At 39.4% G+C, this 18,610-nt stretch overlaps 2 protein-coding genes across 2 annotated transcripts in view; one reads left to right on the top strand and one right to left on the bottom strand.

Annotated features, from left to right (window-relative positions):
* The first annotated feature begins 7,461 nt into the window (after positions 1-7,461).
* Positions 7,462-15,591, top strand: SNRPF (small nuclear ribonucleoprotein polypeptide F). Its single transcript, XM_032646222.1, has 4 exons — positions 7,462-7,619; positions 9,497-9,622; positions 14,780-14,844; positions 15,457-15,591. The coding sequence occupies exons 1-4, from the start codon at positions 7,617-7,619 to the stop codon at positions 15,521-15,523; spliced, it is 261 nt and encodes an 86-aa protein (XP_032502113.1). The 5' UTR covers positions 7,462-7,616; the 3' UTR covers positions 15,524-15,591.
* Positions 15,592-15,713: 122 nt separating this feature from the next.
* CCDC38 (coiled-coil domain containing 38) overlaps positions 15,714-18,610 on the bottom strand; it is a 41,711-nt gene continuing 38,814 nt past the window's right edge. Inside the window, exon 14 of the mRNA XM_032646925.1 lies at positions 15,714-16,772. Within this exon, the coding sequence (XP_032502816.1) occupies positions 16,659-16,772 (114 nt within the window). The 3' untranslated portion in view covers positions 15,714-16,658. The remainder of the gene's footprint in view (positions 16,773-18,610) is intronic.

Genomic DNA, 18,610 nt, shown 5'->3' with positions numbered 1-18,610 from the left:
ATGAAGGTATATTTTTAGATGTGATTAACCTTTAAATCAGTAGAGCTTGAGTAAAGCAGATTGCCCTCCATGATGTGGGTGGGCTTCACCCAATCAGTTGAAGGACTTAAGAGCAAAGACTGAGGTTTCTTGAAAAAAACAATTCTGCCCCAAGACTGCCCAGCCTAAAATTTCAGTTGCTGAGCTGCCCTGCAGATTTCAGGCTCAAGCCTGTAACATCAACTCTTACCTGAATCTCTAGCCTGCTGGCCTGCCCCACAAATTTTGGACTTGTCTGCCCTCACAATCTTGTGAGCCAATTCAGTAAAATCTGTCTGTCTCTGTCTGTCTCTCTCTCCACGTTATACGTATATGATATAATCTGTGTGTGTGTGTGTCTGTGTTTTTGTGTGTCTTGTGTCCGTGCGTGTATGCACAGAACCTCCTGATCCTGTTTCTCTGAAGAACCCTAAATAATACAAATTCACTTTGAAGAACAGTTTGGCAATTTCTGGAAAAGCTGAAGTTGAACAATAGAAAAGCTAAAGATGGGCGTGGTCAATTTCAGATCTAGGTACGCAGCCTGCAGTCCCTCTCAAAGGGGCAGTACTGGCATTGTGGTCGGGAGCTGTAAAATGAGATGAAGGGATGGAACTTCTCTACGTTAAAGAGTGTGGGGTGGCGTGGGAGACAAATATGGCAAAATGTTAGAATGTGCTAAATCAGAGATGGAGTGTGTTTCATGTTGCCACGTTATTTTCTGCACTTTTTCTGTATGTTTGACATAGTCTGAAACTTTAATAAAAACAATTTTAAAGCAACTTCTGTTAAGCATGATGGCAATGGAAGTGGCCCTGACTGGTAGGCCAAATGCACTTAATCAAGCTCAAAGTAGAAAAGACAGTCTCAGCAGAGAGTAGGGATGGATGAGGAGAGGGTTGAAGGAGAAAGCAAATAACTCAAGGACCCCAAAACTTTCAGAAGTCCCTTCGCACACAGAACTTCCTTTGGTTTCAAAGATGGTTCATTCATTGTTAACCGGCAAAGGAGAGCATACACATTTGGCAGATTAAATGAGATCCACAGACATCACTGGTCATGTTGACCTTCATTACTTAGTTAAGGCAGTGTTTGCCCAGTTTCCCTGCTGTAAAGGTACAATTTTCTCTTTTCCTAGAAGTTTTTGAGGATCATCTTGGAAAATATGATAAAATAAATGGTTAACTTGCTGTAATATCAGTAGAACCCTTTGATGATTATTGCAACTGGGATTTATGAGAAGCTGGGAGAAGACAGCACACACCAAGGAAAAACTGTATAAGGATTTGAGTAGGATCGAGGTAGGAAAAAATAAAAGATGTTGCTTAGTCCCTTGTAGTTCACTATTTTTCTACTCTGCCTTCCTTTCCTTGCCTTGAAAGTGTTTTTTCTTCTTCCTTTTGTTAACTGGGTCCAGTTAGTTCCACATGGGCAGGAACCAAGCCTCTATTTGTTAATCTTTGTATCCCCAGAGCCTGTAATAGAGTCAGTGATAAATAGATGCTTACTGAAGAAAAGGAATGAAAGGGGAGAGAAGAAAAGGGAAGAGAAAAGATGGGAATAAAAGAGGAAATAACTGACCATAACAGATTATCAATGTATTCTTTAATATTTATTTTATGTTCCATACACAATTAATTTATTATAGGTGGAAGCAAAAGAAAAAAGAAAAAAGAAAAACAAAGCCACATACCATTGGCGAGGTTTTCCTTCTCTGAAAGCATCAACCTAAATTAAGACTAGAAAGAGCAGCGATACCTTATGCTTAACAAATGTAGCATCTTCAGCGGAGCTCCCTGTTTGGGAGAAGAGAAACAAGCATTAAGACTGCAGTTTCAAGGCTTTATTGCTTTCCTCACCTATACTTATACTGTAGTATGCCTGTGGGATCATCTAGATCAGAGCTGAGTCTGGTCATCATTTTCTTCCATGTGTTCATTCATTCACTCAGTATCGGCAAAGTGAAACACTGCCTTGGGTGTTATCCAATTGAGTGAAGGCCAAGGTCAAACACTGCAGGCAGGAATCTGCAGGCAGAAGGGTCAGCAGCCTGTTTGGCATCCCATGGACAGATATGTGTGGGCTTGGCATGGCTAGATACTTCAAGGGTTGTGCTCCAGAAAAGCAAACTTGCCTGCCCCCTCCTTGTGAGAACAGCCTTGCATGTAGAGGAAAACTGGTCTTCGAGCTTGGTTGCCAGCTGCTCAGGGTTGTTCCATACCAGTGCTGGGAACACTAGTGGCCTAGCAGTGCTAGCACCTGGAACCCTTGCAGAGAGAGGGCAAGGAGCCACCAAGCCCAGCAGGCTTACTACCAGGCAACCCAGAGGCAGCCACAGGGATGGCCCAGCAGACACTTTTGTTTGTCTCACCACACTCAGTCCTCATTTAGCAGTAACCAAACACTGAATTTTTGTTTACCTTGCACTTAAGGAACTTATGGTAGGATGTCAAATACATGTACACGAATACCACAATACAGAACGATCTATAATATGTACTATGTGAGTAGTCCAATTATTACAAATAGAGGAGTTTTTATGCCTTCTCATATTTTTGGCCTCAGGTTAAATATCACCTCCTCAGAAAAGCCTTCTCTGACTTCCAGAAGGAAGTCAATTCACTAAACGCACAGTTGCTGAATTACTGATTGCTTTTGAAATTTTCATTACATGCAGTCATTTTGCTACAGCTGTTTTCCTCCAAGGATTTATGGGTTCAGCTCAGTTGATTATCAATTTTGCGTGCATTTCATCTGAGGATGCCTAGCACTCTTTGAGGGTAAACTTTCCATCAGAAAGGTTTTGCTGTCTTCTCTATTTTTGTAAACCGGAGCTTTGCCTCTACCCTGGCCACTCACTGACAGTGAAACCATTGCAGGGAACATTCTGAACAACCTGTTTTAGATATTTAGCAATTTTTGGCATATTCGTCATTTGGCAGACTGGTCTTTAGACAAATTTAGGCAAAATAGAACTTCCTTATCTGAGTTGGTTTCACTTTCCACCATACCGTTTCTCTATCTCCCCGCCCAGTTCACTTCCTTTCAGCACATAAGAGTTGTAATTATTTCTTTGCTTTCTGGTTGAGTTTCTCCCACAGATTGTTCCTTCCTTTTGGAACAGTTGCATCCACAGCCCCTAGAATAATGATCAGCACGTTGTGACACAATATATATTTGCTGAATAAATGAATGAAAGTTTCAAGAAGGAAAGGATCTCTTTTAATTATTAACTAATTTAGTCATCCCAAACCTCAGGAGGTAGAGACTACCGTTGGCCCCACTATACAAATGAAGAACTCAAAGTCAGAAGGCCCATGAAGGAACTTGAACTCAAGCAGTGCCTATTCCAGAGTCCACACACTTTGCGCTAAACTACCTCTAGTAGCACAGAGGCACCCATGTTACGGAAAGACTTGTACAGAGATACATGGACATAAAGGAAAGAAATATACATACAGGGCTTCCCTGGTGGCGCAGTGGTTGAGAGTCTGCCTGCCAATGCAGGGGACGTGGGTTCGTGCCCCGGCCCGGGAGGATCCCACATGCCGCGGAGAGGCTGGGCCCGTGAGCCATGGCCGCTGGGCCTACGCGTCCGGAGCCTGTGCTCCGCACGGGAGAGGCCACAGCAGTGAGAGGCCTGCGTACCGCAAAAAAAAAAAAAAAAAAGAAATATACATACATAAATAGAATATTCCTAGATTGATATTTTATATAGTAACAAATCAAGAAACAACTTAAATCCCAACAATTAGGGTATATCTATATAGATGATAAATATTATGCAGCCATTAAAAATATTGACACTAAAACATTCCTAAGAAAGAGAAATTATTTTTACTATAATGTTAAGTAAAATAGGATAAAAATTTATATATTATTCCAACTATATCAAAATACATACACTTATACATAGAGAAAAGAGATGATAACAAAATTTAACAGTAGTTATTTCAGCATTGGAATTATAGTTGATAAATACCCCAGGACAATGAAAGGTGATAATGAAGCTGGATAACATATTGATATACAGCCTAAAATGGAATGAGTGTAAACAGGTGGCATATAAGAGGTTAGGTAAAATTGTAAAAAGTAACCTAACTGTTAGAGTAGAATTTCTGAGGGTGGCAGAGACCACTCTGTGTTCACGTTGCCTTTTTCCTCCTGTGCACTGACAAAGCACATTTCCCAGCCTCCATTGGACTTAGGTGAGGTCATGTGACTGTGTTCTAGCCAACAGAATGTGGAAAATGATGTGCATTGCATTAGGGAACGAAATGTAACAGCAACAAATGAGTTAATGGACAAAATCTTTTTTTCTCTAAAATAGAGGGTAGCTGGTGTTAAAACAGGATAGATGGTGTAGAACCATGTGACAGAATAACTAATGGCCTGGGGAAGTTTAAGAGAAGTCTTCAGACCTAAAGTGCCCATTTGAATTGGATCATGGAGATAAGAATTTTCCAGGCAAAGCAAACAGGAGAAAGGATTTCTAGATGGAGAGAGTATCATGTGTAAGTACATGGAGTTGTAAAAAAAAAACAACAAAAAAAAAACATGGCCTGTGATTCAAAGGCCAGGCTTGTGGTTTGTGGGACAGAACGGAAAGACATAAAGCTGGAAAGAAACTTTGGGAAGGAACTTGTTTTAGGCCGCTGGTACATGGGAACCAAAAAAAGGTAGCAGAGTAGTATGTCCAGATTTTCATTTTATTTTGGAGGAGGGGAGGTTAGAGATACTTCTAGCAACAAGGTGGGTAACAGATGAAAAGTAGAATAACAAGCTTATTTTTAAAAATTTGATTCACTGGAAACATTTGACGGATGAGGGGGATGGGGACTATACAGCACAGGAGACTGTGGGAGAAGTTCTATGTGGTTTTGTTCTGTTTCGTTTCTGTGGTTTTTTTTTTTTACATCTTTATTGGAATATAATTGCTTTACAATGGTGTGTTAGTTTCTGCTTTATAACAAAGTGAATCAGTAATACATATACATATGTTCCCATATCTCTTCCCTCTTGCGTCTCTCTCCCTCCCACCCTCCCTATCCCACCCCTCTAGGTGGCCACAAAGCACCAAGCTGATCTCCCTGTGCTATGCGGCTGCTTCCCACTAGCTATCTATTTTACGTTTGGTAGTGTATATATGTCCATGCCACTCTCTCACTTTGTCACAGCTTACCCTTCCCCCTCCCCATATCCCCAAGTCCATTCTCTAGTAGGTCTGTGTCTTTATTCCTGTCTTACCCCTAGGTTCTTCATGACATTTTTTTTTCTTAAATTCCATATATATGTGTTAGCATACGGTATTTGTCTTTCTCTTTCTGACTTACTTCACTCTGTATGACAGACTCTAGGTCCATCCACCTCATTACAAATAACGCAATTTCGTTTCTTTTTATGGCTGAGTAATATTCCATTGTACATATGTGCCACACATCTTCTTTATCCATTCATCCAATGATGGACACTTAGGTTGTTTCCATCTCCGGGCTATTGTAAATAGAGCTGCAATGAACATTTTGGTACATGACTCTTTTTGAATTATGGTTTTCTCAAGGTATATGCCCAGTAGTGGGTCGTTTGTGTTTTGAGAACAGTGAAGTCCCCTTTTGAACAGATTAACTTCCAAGTGCCTGTATGATTAGAAATTTTACTCAAAACTCACCACTGCCACCTTGTGGAAGTACGGCAAAGAACCGAACTGTGTTTAAAGTCAGTATTTAACACTGGTCAGCTAGCTGAGGGGTTCCCAGCTTTTTACCCGCAAAGGGTTTTATTATCTACCCTCCCCCCAAACTGAATCTATGATTTATGAAACTAAAAAACATCATTTATTGCCAATTTGCTTTCCCATTTTTATAAATGTCAATCAGAGCTTCTGATCCATGATTATCAACTAGTATTTGTATTTCGAGTTGATTTCATTCTAATCAAAAGCAGAGAAGCATCAGGTTTTCATCATTCTTATACAGTCCCTGTTAAATAAATGTACGATGTGTTAGTTGTTTTGTTTATTTTTTAATAATACAAATAGTTTGCAAAGCCTCAATACTACCTGCAAAGTGATCCAAGTCTGTGGCCTGTGTTTACAAATCATGGATCTAATCCAGTGGTTTTCAACAGGGGACGACTGTGCCCTCCAGAAGACACTGGGCAATGTCTGGAGACATTTTGGTTGTCACAACTTGGAGGGAGGGCGTCGCAACTGGCATCTACTTGGTAAAGTCTGGGGATACTGCTACAATACATCCGTTCTACAATACAAAGGGCAGTCCCCACAACAAGAATTGTCTGGCCCCAAATATCACTAGTATTGAGGTTGAAAACCCCGATCGAGTCCAATCCCTTCATTGTTATCAGCGAAGAAACTGAGACCCAGAATGGTCACATGACTTTTCAAATTAGGCAATACATTCAAGGGTTCCAGAAATAGAACATATAAAAAGGCATACAGGACTTGAACAGACATTTCTCCAAAGATATACAAATGGCCAATAAGCACATGAAAAGTTGTTCCACATCATTAGTCATTAGGGAAATACAAATCAAACCCACAATGAGACGGCTTATTATTATTAGGATTACTAGGATGACTATGATAATATTTTTTAATGGTAAATAAGTGTTGGTGAGAATGTGGGGAAATTAGAAATCTCATACATTGCTAGTGGGAATGTAAAATGGTGCAGGCATTGTGGAAAGCAGTTTGGTAGCTCCTCAAAAAGTCAAGTACAGAATTACTGTATGACCCAACAATTCCACTCTTATATTAGAAGGATCAATCCGTGATAGCGTAAACATCCTCCACCTTCTGCTATAAGTGCAGTATAAAGATTGTAGCGGGCCTCTGCTCACAACGCAAAAGAAACAGATGGAGTGGGAGCCCACCACACCATGTTCTAGACTCCATGTAACCTCATCTGAAATATATTCTGTACTTGACTTACTTCGGTGCGTTTCACGTCCCTTAGCCTATCTAGTCTTGCTTCTCCCACTTCCCCTGAAGTGGGTTGACATGAGCATTGAGCATTACAGAACAGAGAGAAGGGGACCGTGTCAGAGGAGACCTCCCAGCACAGATTCTGTGGGAAAGTGAGGAGGAAACCCGAGAGCCCCAAATTCGTTCTCCCAGGTGTACGAGGACAAAGGAACCCCCCACTAGCCAAGTTGGCAAGACATCACGTCCACTCTACAGGGTACACAGTGCATCCTCGAGTTAGGTGAGCAAACGAGAAACCAGAGCCGCCTCACGGCATTTGCAGCCTCGCACGTATCCTCCCGTTGGCTTGGAGCAGCCGGTTTCCCAGAGGCCCGCGCACTGCCATGGACGCGCGCACTCACTCGGCGCAGCTGGTTGCTAGGAGACATGCCCAGCCACCTCCTCCAATCAGCACGCACCTCTTTGCGTCCAATCACAGAAGCCAGAAGAGTGGTAGTCGGAGGTGAAAGGTCACGCTGCTATTTGGCGGCCATTTCTCTGGAAGCTACGCGGCTGGCGTCCCTGCTGTGGCTACTCCAGTCACGAGGGTCGGACGACAGCTGGGTCGGCGGCGAGTAGCCTGCAGCATTTGCCCACTACTGCAGCAGTAGTCGCGATGGTAAGGAGAAAGAGAGCGGCAAGTGTCCCGTGAGAGAGAGAGGGCGGGTGACCAGCCTTGCCGGGCCTGGTGGTTGGTTCGCGCGTTTCCCATTCATCCGCGTGAGGCGCGGCGCGCCGGGTGGCCAGCCCCTTTCTCCCTGCTCTGGGTGTCTGAGGCGCGCCCTCCTTCCGAAGCACTCCCCTTCCCAGGAGTGCCCCTGACCCCTTCCCCGTCTTCGTTTTGTTTCCGAGTCTGAGGTGTCCTTGCTGCCTGGGGCCACAGGGCTGGGGTAAAAATGCAGCGGTTTTTCACGTCCCACTTATCACACTCCACAATCCGCTTTCGTCCCGTGATGTTGGGGGGCCCTGCAGCCCTTTGGAATACAGAGCCCAGGCTTTGAGCATTTTCCTGTTCGTTTAGCAAAGCTTTACTGAGCGCCTGCCACCTGCCAGGGCCCGGTAACGTTCTAGGTGCTAAGAATATAGGATAAAAAATACTGATGCGAACCCTGCTCTAGGTTAACTCAGACATTAATCAAACAACGATAAATACATAATTTTGAATAACGTTAACTGCTAAGAAGGGAGCAAACGGTGCTGTGAGGGGGCGCCGTGGTACGTTAGAAGAGTGGTTACAGGTGGCATCCCTTGGAGGAGGTATTGAACCTGAAATCTAAGAGCTATGGAATGCAGCCCCGTGAAGAGCAGGAGGAAGCGTGTGTACCTCAAGCTCAGGGAACAGGAGCACAGGCTGTGAGGCCGGAAGGAACACCTGACTAGCTGGAGGAATTGAGAGAAAGCCACAGCCGCCTGCAAGGATAGTGGTCATGAGATAGGGTCGGGCAAGACCTCTTAGGCCGTTTTAGGAGGTCTGGGTTCCACTCCAAGTGCAGTTGGAAGCCATCGAAGCATTTTAAGCAGAGACATGGTATGATAAAAATAATACTTGCCATGTGGCTAATAAGTTGGAGAAAGATGAGTGAAAACTGGAGATCCATTTGAGATCACTGTGAATGTGCTTATTCTAGAGGGTTTAGTAGCCAAGTTTCTTGGTTTTCTTTGGCCGATGAGTGAGCAGATGAGGAAAGGAAGAAAAGTCTGAATTCTCTGGGGGTACTACCGGTTAGCTGAATAAACAAACATTAAGTGACTGCCCATATGTAGGAGGCACTGCAAAGTCAAAGAAGACCTAGTCCTAGCTCCTGGAATTCAGTTGAAGATCGTGGAGCATGATCTGTCCCTGCCTCCTTCTGTAGCCTCATACAAAACTAATTTGTGTGTCCCTGAGATCCCTTGTTCATTCACTCTTCCCTCCTTTTACATAGGTACCCCCACCCCCACCCCACCAGATCAGCCCTTTTCCCTCTGGAAATACCTCTCATTCTTTAAAACAGAGGCATTACTTATTTCAGGCAACTCTTCCTTTTCTTTTAACCTGGATTGTTTGGTACCCTTGTACACAGCATATCTCCTCTTACTACATTGCAAAATAATTGTCTATTTGCATGTGTTTTGGCCCTCCCCCCTCCCACTGTGGGCCTGAGGACAGGGACTGTTATCTGCTTTTTTTTTTTTTCTTTTTTCTGCCTTTACCTTTGTTTCTTTATGGCCTTGGAACAGTGAGTGATGCATATTAGGTGTTCAGTGTTTCTTAAGTGAACAATGAATACTTCTACAAGTCTTGATGGATTGAAGGTGAAATTGGCTAACTGGGTATTTAAGTTTCTCTGATGTTCTTCAACAAAAGTGAAAATTATGTAATAATGTGAGGAAACAAGAGTTTTGCTTCATTTGGATACTATAAAATATTGGTGATTTGATAGAGAAGAGAGTAGGTAATGGAAGCCAAACTAAGGAAAAATAATCAATTGGGTTCTTTTTTTGTTCTTTGTGCAGAGTTTGCCCCTCAATCCCAAACCTTTCCTCAATGGATTAACAGGAAAGCCAGTAATGGTGAAGCTTAAGTGGGGAATGGAGTACAAAGGCTACCTGGTGTCTGTAGATGGCTATATGAACATGCAGGTAAGCTGAAGAGTTACAAAGATCATTAAATTGTATTTATTTTTCTTCACCTGACTCCTCAAAGGTTTAGTGTGACTTACAAAGATGTAATTAATTTAATTGACAAACACAGAGCAAAATTCAGGAATAAAGTCAAGGCCAAGGAGGGTGTTGTAACTGTGATAACTATGTATGAGACATATTAAACCAAAATTCAAGCACGGATTTGACTCCTAGCGGTTAAAAGTAAGAAGAGCTCAGACATTTGATTTACAATGCCATAAGACAAATACATTAGAGTTCGCAGAAAAAGCAAAACTTTTCCCAGCACTTAGCTCTGAGAGAAACTTTTCCAGTGAAACTCTTAAGTCTTTTGATGAATGCTAAATGTACAACATCAAAGTAATTTGATAAAAGCAATTCTTTTTTTTTTTTTTTTTTTTTTTTTTCGGTACACGGGCCTCTCACTGTTGTGGCCTCTTCCATTGTGGAGCACAGGCTCCGGACGCGCAGGCTTAGCGGCCATGGCTCACAGGCCCAGCCGCTCCGCGGCATGTGGGATCTTCCTGGACCGGGGCACGAACCCGTGTCCCCTGCATCGGCAGGCAGACCCTCAACCACTGCACCACTAGGGAAGCCCGATAAAAGCAATTCTTGAGGGAGAAGACAGACTGACCAAAAGAATTAATGAACTGGCTACTTGTCTATTAAACTAGCTTCTGTAAATGTTTCAGCCACGTTTTGTTTTTTGTTTTTAATTGAGGTAAAATATATATAGCACAAAATTTACCACTTTAACCATTTTCAAGTGTGCAACTCAGTGGCATTAACTGCATTCACATGGTTGTGCATCCATCACCATTATCCATTTCAAGAACTTTTTCATCATCCCGAAGGGAAACTCTGTACCCATTAAACAATAACTCCCCATTCCCTTTGCCTCCTGGTAAACAATGTTCTTTTTGTCTTTATTCTAGGAACCTCATATAAGTGGAATCCTACAATATTTGTCCTTGTGTGTCTGACTTATTTCATTCAGCATGGTGTTTTCAGGGTTCATCCATGTTGTAGCATGTATCAGAATTTCATTCCTTTTTATGGTTGAAATATTCCATTGTGTGAGCGGTCCCTCAGTATCCTTGGGGGATTGGTTCCAGGACCTGCCTGGTATACTGAAATCCACAGATGCTTGAGTCCATACTTGGCCCTCCGTATCCGTGGTTCTGCATCAGCTTGTTCATGCGGTCTCAAACCTGTGTTGTTCAAGGGTCAACTCCACCTCATTTTAATCGTTCTTCTGTTGGTGAATATTTGAATTGTTTCCACCTTTTGACTGTTGTGAATAGTTCAGTGAACATAGGTGTACAAATATCAGTTAGAGTCTCTACTTTCAGTTCTTTTGAGTCTGTATTCAGAAGTGGAATTGCTGTATCATACAGTAATTCTTTGTTTAATTTTTTGAGGAAGTGCCAGACTGTTTTCCACAGCAGCTGCACCATTTTACATTTCACCAACAATGTACAAGGGATCCAGTTTCTTAACATCCTCACCAACACTTGTTATTTTCTGGTTTTTTTTTTTAATAGTCATCCTAATGAGTGTGAAGTGGTGGTATCTCATTGTTTCGATTTGCATTTACTTAATGATTAGTGATGTTAAGATCTTTTTATGTGCTTATTGGTCATTTACATATCTTTGGAGAAATGTCTGTTCATGTCCTTCGTGTCCTTTGTACATTTTTAAATTGGGGTGTTTGGTTTTTTTGTTGTTTAATTCAATAGTTTTCAGCCAGGTTTTTGAAGAAAGAGTTTGAGGTTATATTTTCCTGAAGCGCAGGTATTTATGTGACTGATTAATGGCTGATGAGTGAACTTTAAAGGGTACCTAGATAGGTGGTCAAACCAATCATGACTCCAAGTATTCCAAACTGATAGTGCAGTAGACACAGTACTAATAGGAGCACTTGTAGGCCCAAAGCTGACATTTTCCTTAATTTAAGAGTTTACCACCTGAACAGACAATGCTTAGGTCCCCAAAGTTCTTATAGAGCATGGTTTTGGCCTGGAAAATTCCCTAAGCAGGAATCATTTACCAAGGCCATAGAGAAATTTGAAGACTATATCCATTGTGCTGAAAATGTTCCAGACTTAGATAGTGGTGATAATTACATAACTTTATGAATATACTAAAAACCACTGACTTGTATACTTTAAAAGAGAATTTTATAAAGAACTATATCTCATTAAAAGAAAGGAATAAAGAATACCCACCAAATATTTGATTTTAGAAGTAATATGGCTTCCTAGTGAACCTGCCAGAGTTATGAAATGTATCTCTGAGTAACTAACCGCATTGGTGATGCTTTTGAGTTTGTTCACTCAGTGAATATTTACTGCGAGCCCCTATGTGCCTGGCACTGTGAATACACCAGTGAACAAAAACAAAGTCCCTATCCTCAAGAAGTTTGTGTTTTAGTGATGGGAGATGGTAATATAATGTGATATGGTATCAGGTAATGATAGATGCTATGGAGAAAAAGAAAGCAGAAATGGAAGAGGGTGACAAGAGTGTACAGTATTAGATAGGATAGCCAGGGAAAGCCTCTCTGAGGAAGTAAATTTAGACAGAGACCAGAATTGAGTGAGCAGCTGAAGAGAGTGTTTGGGGAAGGAGCATCCCAATCTGAGGGAACAGCAAGTTGCAAAGGCTTTGCGGCAGAAACATGCTTTTTCTTTTCAAGGCACAACAAGAAGGTGAGGGCAGAGTGAGTTACAGGAAGTATGATAGAAAGATTGGAATGGTAGTCATGGAAGACCTTTTAAGGGATTGTAAGAATTTTGGATTTTATTTAAAATGTGATAATATACAAACAGCTCATACAACTCAATATCAAAAAAACAAAACAAAACCAAACAACCCAATCAAGAAATGGGCAGAAGACCTAAATAGACATTTCTCCAAAGAAGACATACAGATGGCCAAAAGTCACATGAAAAGATGCTTAACATCACTAATTATTAGAAAAATGCAAACCAAAACTACAATGAGGTATCACCTCACACTGGTCAGAATGGCCATCATCAAAAAATATACACACAATAAATGCTGGAGAGGGTGTGGAGAAAAGGGAACCCTCCTACACTGTTGGTGGGAATGTAAATTGGTGGAGCCACTATGGAGAACAGTATGGGGGGAGTTCCTTAAAAAACTAAAAAATAGGGCTTCCCTGGTGGCGCAGTGGTTGAGAGTCCGCCTGCTGATGCAGGGGACACGGGTTCGTTACCTGGTCTGGGAAGATCCCACGTGCCGCGGAGCAGCTGGGCCCGTGAGCCATGGCTGCTGAGCCTGCGCGTCCGGAGCCACGGCCACTGAGCCTGCGCGTCCGGAGCCTGCGCGTCCAGAGCCTGTGCTCCGCAACGCGAGAGGCCACAACAGTGAGAGGCCCGCGTACCGCAAAAACACACAAACAAAAAATAGAGTTACCATATGACCCAGCAATCCCACTCCTGGGCATATATCTGGAGAAAACACTAATTCAAAAAGATACATGCACCCCAGTGTTCATAGCAGTACTGTTTATAATAGCCAAGACGTGGATGGAAGTAACCTAAATGTCCATCGACAGATGAGTGAATAAAGAAGATGTGGTACATATGTATCACACACACACAATGGAATATTACTCAGCCATAAAAAGAATGCAGTAATGCCATTTGCAGCAACATGGATGGACCTAAAGATGATCATACTAAGTGAAGGAAGTCAGACAGAAAATGGCAAATATCATATGATATCACTTAAATGTGAAATCTAAAAAATGATACAAATGAACTTATTTATGAAACAGAAACAGACTCGGAGACAGAAAACAAACCTGTGGTTACCAAAGGGGAAGGAGTGAGGGGAGAGATAAATTAGGAGCTTGGGATTAACAGATACACACTGCTGTGTATAAAATAGATAAACAACAAGGACCCACTGTATAAAACAGGGAACTATATATTCAATATCTTATAATAACCTATAATGGAAAAGAATCTGAAAAATGGGGTAACTGAATTACTTTGCTGTGCACCTGAAACTAACACAGTATTGTAAATCAGCTATAGTTCAATTTTTTTAAAGTGTGGTAGAAGGCCTTTGGAGCATTATTATAATTTAGAAACGAGTTTAAATGTTGGTGAACATCTGCTGGAAATAATCGCTTTAAAAAAAAATTAGTTGATGTTAATACATTATTTCTGAGAGCTATTGCATACAAAACTAATTGTTGGCAACAATTTCAGACAAAACCATATCCCCTGAGTATAAGAGGTTATTTTTTGTTCTCTATAGGAGAAGGAATAATATCCAGTAGCATTATTAATTCATTAACATGTTTTAAATGCCTTACGTTATATCCTCTCTAAGACCTATTTTTCTTTCCCTTTGCCCACTTGCCTAGTTAATGAAGGAAACTTCCCTGTTTCCTTTCTATCTTGTTCATTTCTTTTGTGAGTCCCAGTAGCACTGATTGTAATTTTTTTAATTATAAGTAAAGTTTATCTTTATGTAAAAGGAAAGCTAAACATTTTGATGTAAAATTAGAAATAATAGAGTTCTCTAAAGTAACGATAAAGGTCACTCTTAATTAAACCTCCTCTTAAGAACTTATTTTTTTCCTGTTTATTAGCACATAATTTAAAAAAATTCTTATTCAGTTCTTTAGTTTGGTTGTTGACTAATATAAGAGTACTTGGTATTTTAGCCATAGCTTTTGTACCCATTGGGTTCCTCAATATGATATAATGCTATTACTCTGAGAAAAGTTAACGTCTGTTTCTTTAGACCTGAATTATTCACAGCTTATTCATAAATTGGAGACTGTCTTCCTTGACATGTTGTTTTAATGTTTAATAGAAAGAAATAGTACATTATTGAGATATTTAAAAAATTGTGTTGAAACGAGCTTTATTATATATCAGTTCTATATCCATCAATGTTAACTTTACTGAATGTTTATATGAAACCAAAAAGTACTACAGTAGTAATAGAAAGCTAATCTTCTAATTATTGTAGGTAAATGTGAGTCATTGGTACCGAAAGGTCTCTGTTAATAAGTTCCCTCACCAATATTAGGTGTATAATACTATTTTCCTCTTGTGTGATTATACTAATATATTTTCTTTTTATTTAAAGCTTGCAAACACAGAAGAATACATAGATGGAGCATTATCTGGACATCTGGGTGAAGTTTTAATAAGGTAACAAAACATCAGTAGTTTATATTAGGAGTTACTGGTGAGCAGTAAAAATACCTGTTTAAATAAACTATTAGTGCCCCAATCTCAGAAATCCTTTTTTTTAATCACTATTAATTTTAACATAACATTCTACAACTAGACTTCAAGATTCTTGAAATTGTTAAACTTGTCAAAGCAGATTTAAATATTTGGGAATTGTTCATTCTTAAGGTTTTTCTAGTGTTGATATTAAACTTTCTAGCTCTTAACTGTACCTTTTTCAGTGGTTTTAGTTGCAAGAGCTTGGTTTTGAATTTTAGGTGGGTCTGGCTGCTGTTAGGGATTCGTATTACACTTATTTTCTAGAACTAGCTTCACATCTCCAAATTCTAGTCATTATTCCCTTTGGAAGATCATAAAGATACCATTTTTTAACAACCGCATGGTATAAAAATGAGTGTCATGTGCTCTTTAACAAACCAAAGGTAAATTTTTTTAAAAAAGAGAAAGAAATGATGTATTATAATTTTAGCATTAATATTTTTGTAATGAAAAAATCTAATAAACGTAGTAATTCAGATCTTATATGGTTTCTTGTTGGAACAACAAAATGGACTGTTTTTCTGTTTACAGGTGTAATAATGTCCTTTATATCAGGGGTGTTGAAGAAGAAGAAGAAGATGGGGAAATGAGAGAATAGCATCTTTTGGGGGGAATTTTTTTATATATATTTGTAGACAATAAAGATTTGTTTGTTTTTCAACTTGACTGTGAGCTATTCATATTCAGATATTTACATGCAGAGCTCAAATGTTGAAACAGTTGAAAAATTATTCACAGAACTAATGCTTTAAAAGCCACCCAACTTTATTCAAGTTGGTTTTCATGTAAGCCCAATGCTGTATTTTTTTTTCTATAAGGGAAATTTATTTATATGCTCTATAAGTGTTTATGAAAGTCAATTTTAGCCCTCGTAATTGTATATTAACTGAGACCTTTTAAAAGCAACTGTTTCTTTTAGAGTTATTTTTGAGCCACTTTGGACACATATAAAGTTAAATATTTTCTTAGAGTTAATATAGACTGTATTATTTTACTTAGTAGTCAATAAATTACATGTTAATTCTATATCAATGTGAGCTAAATGATATGCACATTACAGCTAAAATTGAAACGTCACCTGAAAATTAAGATGGTTTTGAGTATAGAACACAACAGAAATTGTGAACTGACATGTAGGCTGAAGACATATGGTTTGTTCACTTAAGAGAATTAAGTTTTCTGAACAGAACCCCTTAATGTGAATTAAAAATCAGTCTCATGGTTGGTTATGTCTCATTATGTTCTCATGAGAACATAATCTAGTAGTTTTCATTTAAGTTTTAAACTCCTCAAATCAGTATTTTAGAGTTGCACATTGTTAAAATGTATACTACACAGTGATAAAATTTACACTATGAACTTTCCTGTGGACTGGTTGAAAAAAAAAAGATTATTTAAAGTCTTAGGTTGTCAGAATGCCATTATTGCACTTAAATGGTCATTCACCATACAGTTACATCAGTAAGGTCACTTTGGATGTGTATCCCCACCTGGGACAACAGAAAGTATAAATGTTTAGCTGTATGGAATAATGGTTAGGATGTGGATAATAAAGGTCTTCAACAAAAGAAAATAACTCCCATTTCCAATCCTAAGAGCCTTTTAGAGTAAGGACCTGTCTTCCTGAAATTGGTTAGGCCTGTGTGTGGGGCAGAATATTGCCATTACTGAAAAGCAAAAATCTACAAAATATGCCTAAAGCATTCTGGTTATAAATGTCTTACTGCTCCTATTCAAGTGAAAAAATATTCTTGCTCCAGTGATTTTGTTCTTGTATCCTTGACTAAAAGTAGTTCACGTTTGTTACCAGATGGAGGTTTTGAGCGGTAGATAAGTTGTCTTCCCAGCTGAAACAAAAGAAAAAGTACTTAATATTTTCATATAACCATTTTCTATTGAAGTGTAACTAAAATACTAATATTAACTTGATTTTTCTGTAGAATAATATAGTTTAAAATAGTAAATAATAATCCCAATTACAAAGGGATTGATAACCTAATGGATGTCCAAATGCAGGCAAAGTTAAGTAACGAATGGAGCACCATGGTATGCAGAAGACAGGGCAGTTAGGTTTTATGGGCAAGTGGGAGGATTTAGATAAAGTCATCAGATAGCTTGTGTTTCAGGTATGCTAAGCTTAGAGAAACTCCATGTTTGAGGCCAACACTTCATTTCTCACTAATTGCCATAGCTAATTTCTACTCCATTGGTTCGAAGAGACCCCTTTCCTCTGCTAAGCAACAGCTGACTGGCATTTAAAAATCCTGTTAAACAAAACCTTGAGAAAACCATGTACTATTTTCTTAGGCACTAGAAATCCTGTTGGCTCTTGGTCCCACCAGGAGAGGCTTAGGGATACCCCAGTTCATACCTATTTATTCTCTCTGGAGCATATACTCAAGTATATCATACTAATCTTTCTCTTTGAGTCTTTTCTTCTCCTTCTTATTCATTCATTTATTTTTTGTTTTGCCTTTATATCTGAATTTGTATAAATTAAATGGATAAGAAAACTGTTCTGTTAGACATGAAATTTGATGGGACATTTCCATTGTGCCTCAAAAGGGGCACCAACCCTGTGTGTGACTGTCCCCTGCATTGTAGAATGTTTGACATTCCTGACTCCAGAGAACTAAATAGCACTAGCAGTCCTCCCCTCATTATAACAACAAAAATATCCTTAGAGGACTGGAATCCTTGAATTCCTTTCCTAATGTCATATTTTTTCCCTCACTGGTGATGATCTCCTTTGATAACCTTTGTTATTAATTTCTGTCTGAGAAAATTGCCAGTGATGAAATGTCCTCTGAAAGAGTAAAATCTTCTTTCAGAGGTCTTCATACATTGTTGACTTATCAACATTCTTTCTCCAATTTTCTTCCAGATTTAGTTTTCATTCTCATTTTTAGTCTGTTAATTCAGTAAGCATTTATTGAGTGTCCACTATGTGCCAGGCATTGGGGATACAAAGGTCATAAAACTCATTCATGGTCTAAAAGGAAAGATGGATATATTAAAAAATAATCACTTTAATTTGGTGAGTTTAGTAAATAATAGTATATACATGTAGCAGGGTGATGAATGATTAATTCTCTCTTAGAAGAAGAGAAGTTAGAGTTGAACTTCTCAAGAGAAGCAGAGTTGAACTAGATAAGTACAGACCCTTTTAAAGATGAAATGCTTATTTAAATAAAATTAATTATCACTTTTTGACATAGTACATATTAACAGTTACCATACTTCAGAACTTTAAGTACTTACCTCAAAGGCTGGTTGTGAGGCACGGAAGCATTCACTATAGGTTAGCTGTGACTATGGTGAGAATCAATGTCCATATTAGCTTTGCAGTTAACTATGAGATTGCCTTCCTGGAATATACTTCAGACTCTAGCTCAGAGGAGGGAGAGTGGCATATAGAAACAAAAGGCCCTTCACACCTAGGGGGAGTCATAGACCACATGCACTCTGTGACTGCCCAATTCTAAACTTATTGAACAGGTAGTCTTGAAATATGAAGAACCTTGGCTTCTGGTCAGATTCTGCTGCTAAATCTGAAGTGACTCTGGGTAAATTATTTTAACTTCAACTATAAGTCTCATTATTTTTACAGTGTGAGGATTAAAAGACCCTTCCAGTAATATGTAATTCACTTACTATTATTTTTTTAATTCTCTAGTTTCATGGC

The sequence above is a fragment of the Phocoena sinus genome, chromosome 10, assembly GCF_008692025.1.
Source record: "Phocoena sinus isolate mPhoSin1 chromosome 10, mPhoSin1.pri, whole genome shotgun sequence".
NCBI lineage: Eukaryota > Metazoa > Chordata > Mammalia > Artiodactyla > Phocoenidae > Phocoena > Phocoena sinus.
Note: the sequence above shows the minus strand (reverse complement) of the source record. Positions and strands in the feature narration are given on the sequence as shown.

Bases quoted from the DNA above. Each gene is read 5' to 3' on its own strand.
- SNRPF (XM_032646222.1), top strand. The intron at 9,623-14,779 runs GTAAGCTGAAGA...TTTTATTTAAAG, and splicing joins ATGGCTATATGAACATGCAG to CTTGCAAACACAGAAGAATA. The intron at 14,845-15,456 runs GTAACAAAACAT...TTCTGTTTACAG, and splicing joins CTGGGTGAAGTTTTAATAAG to GTGTAATAATGTCCTTTATA.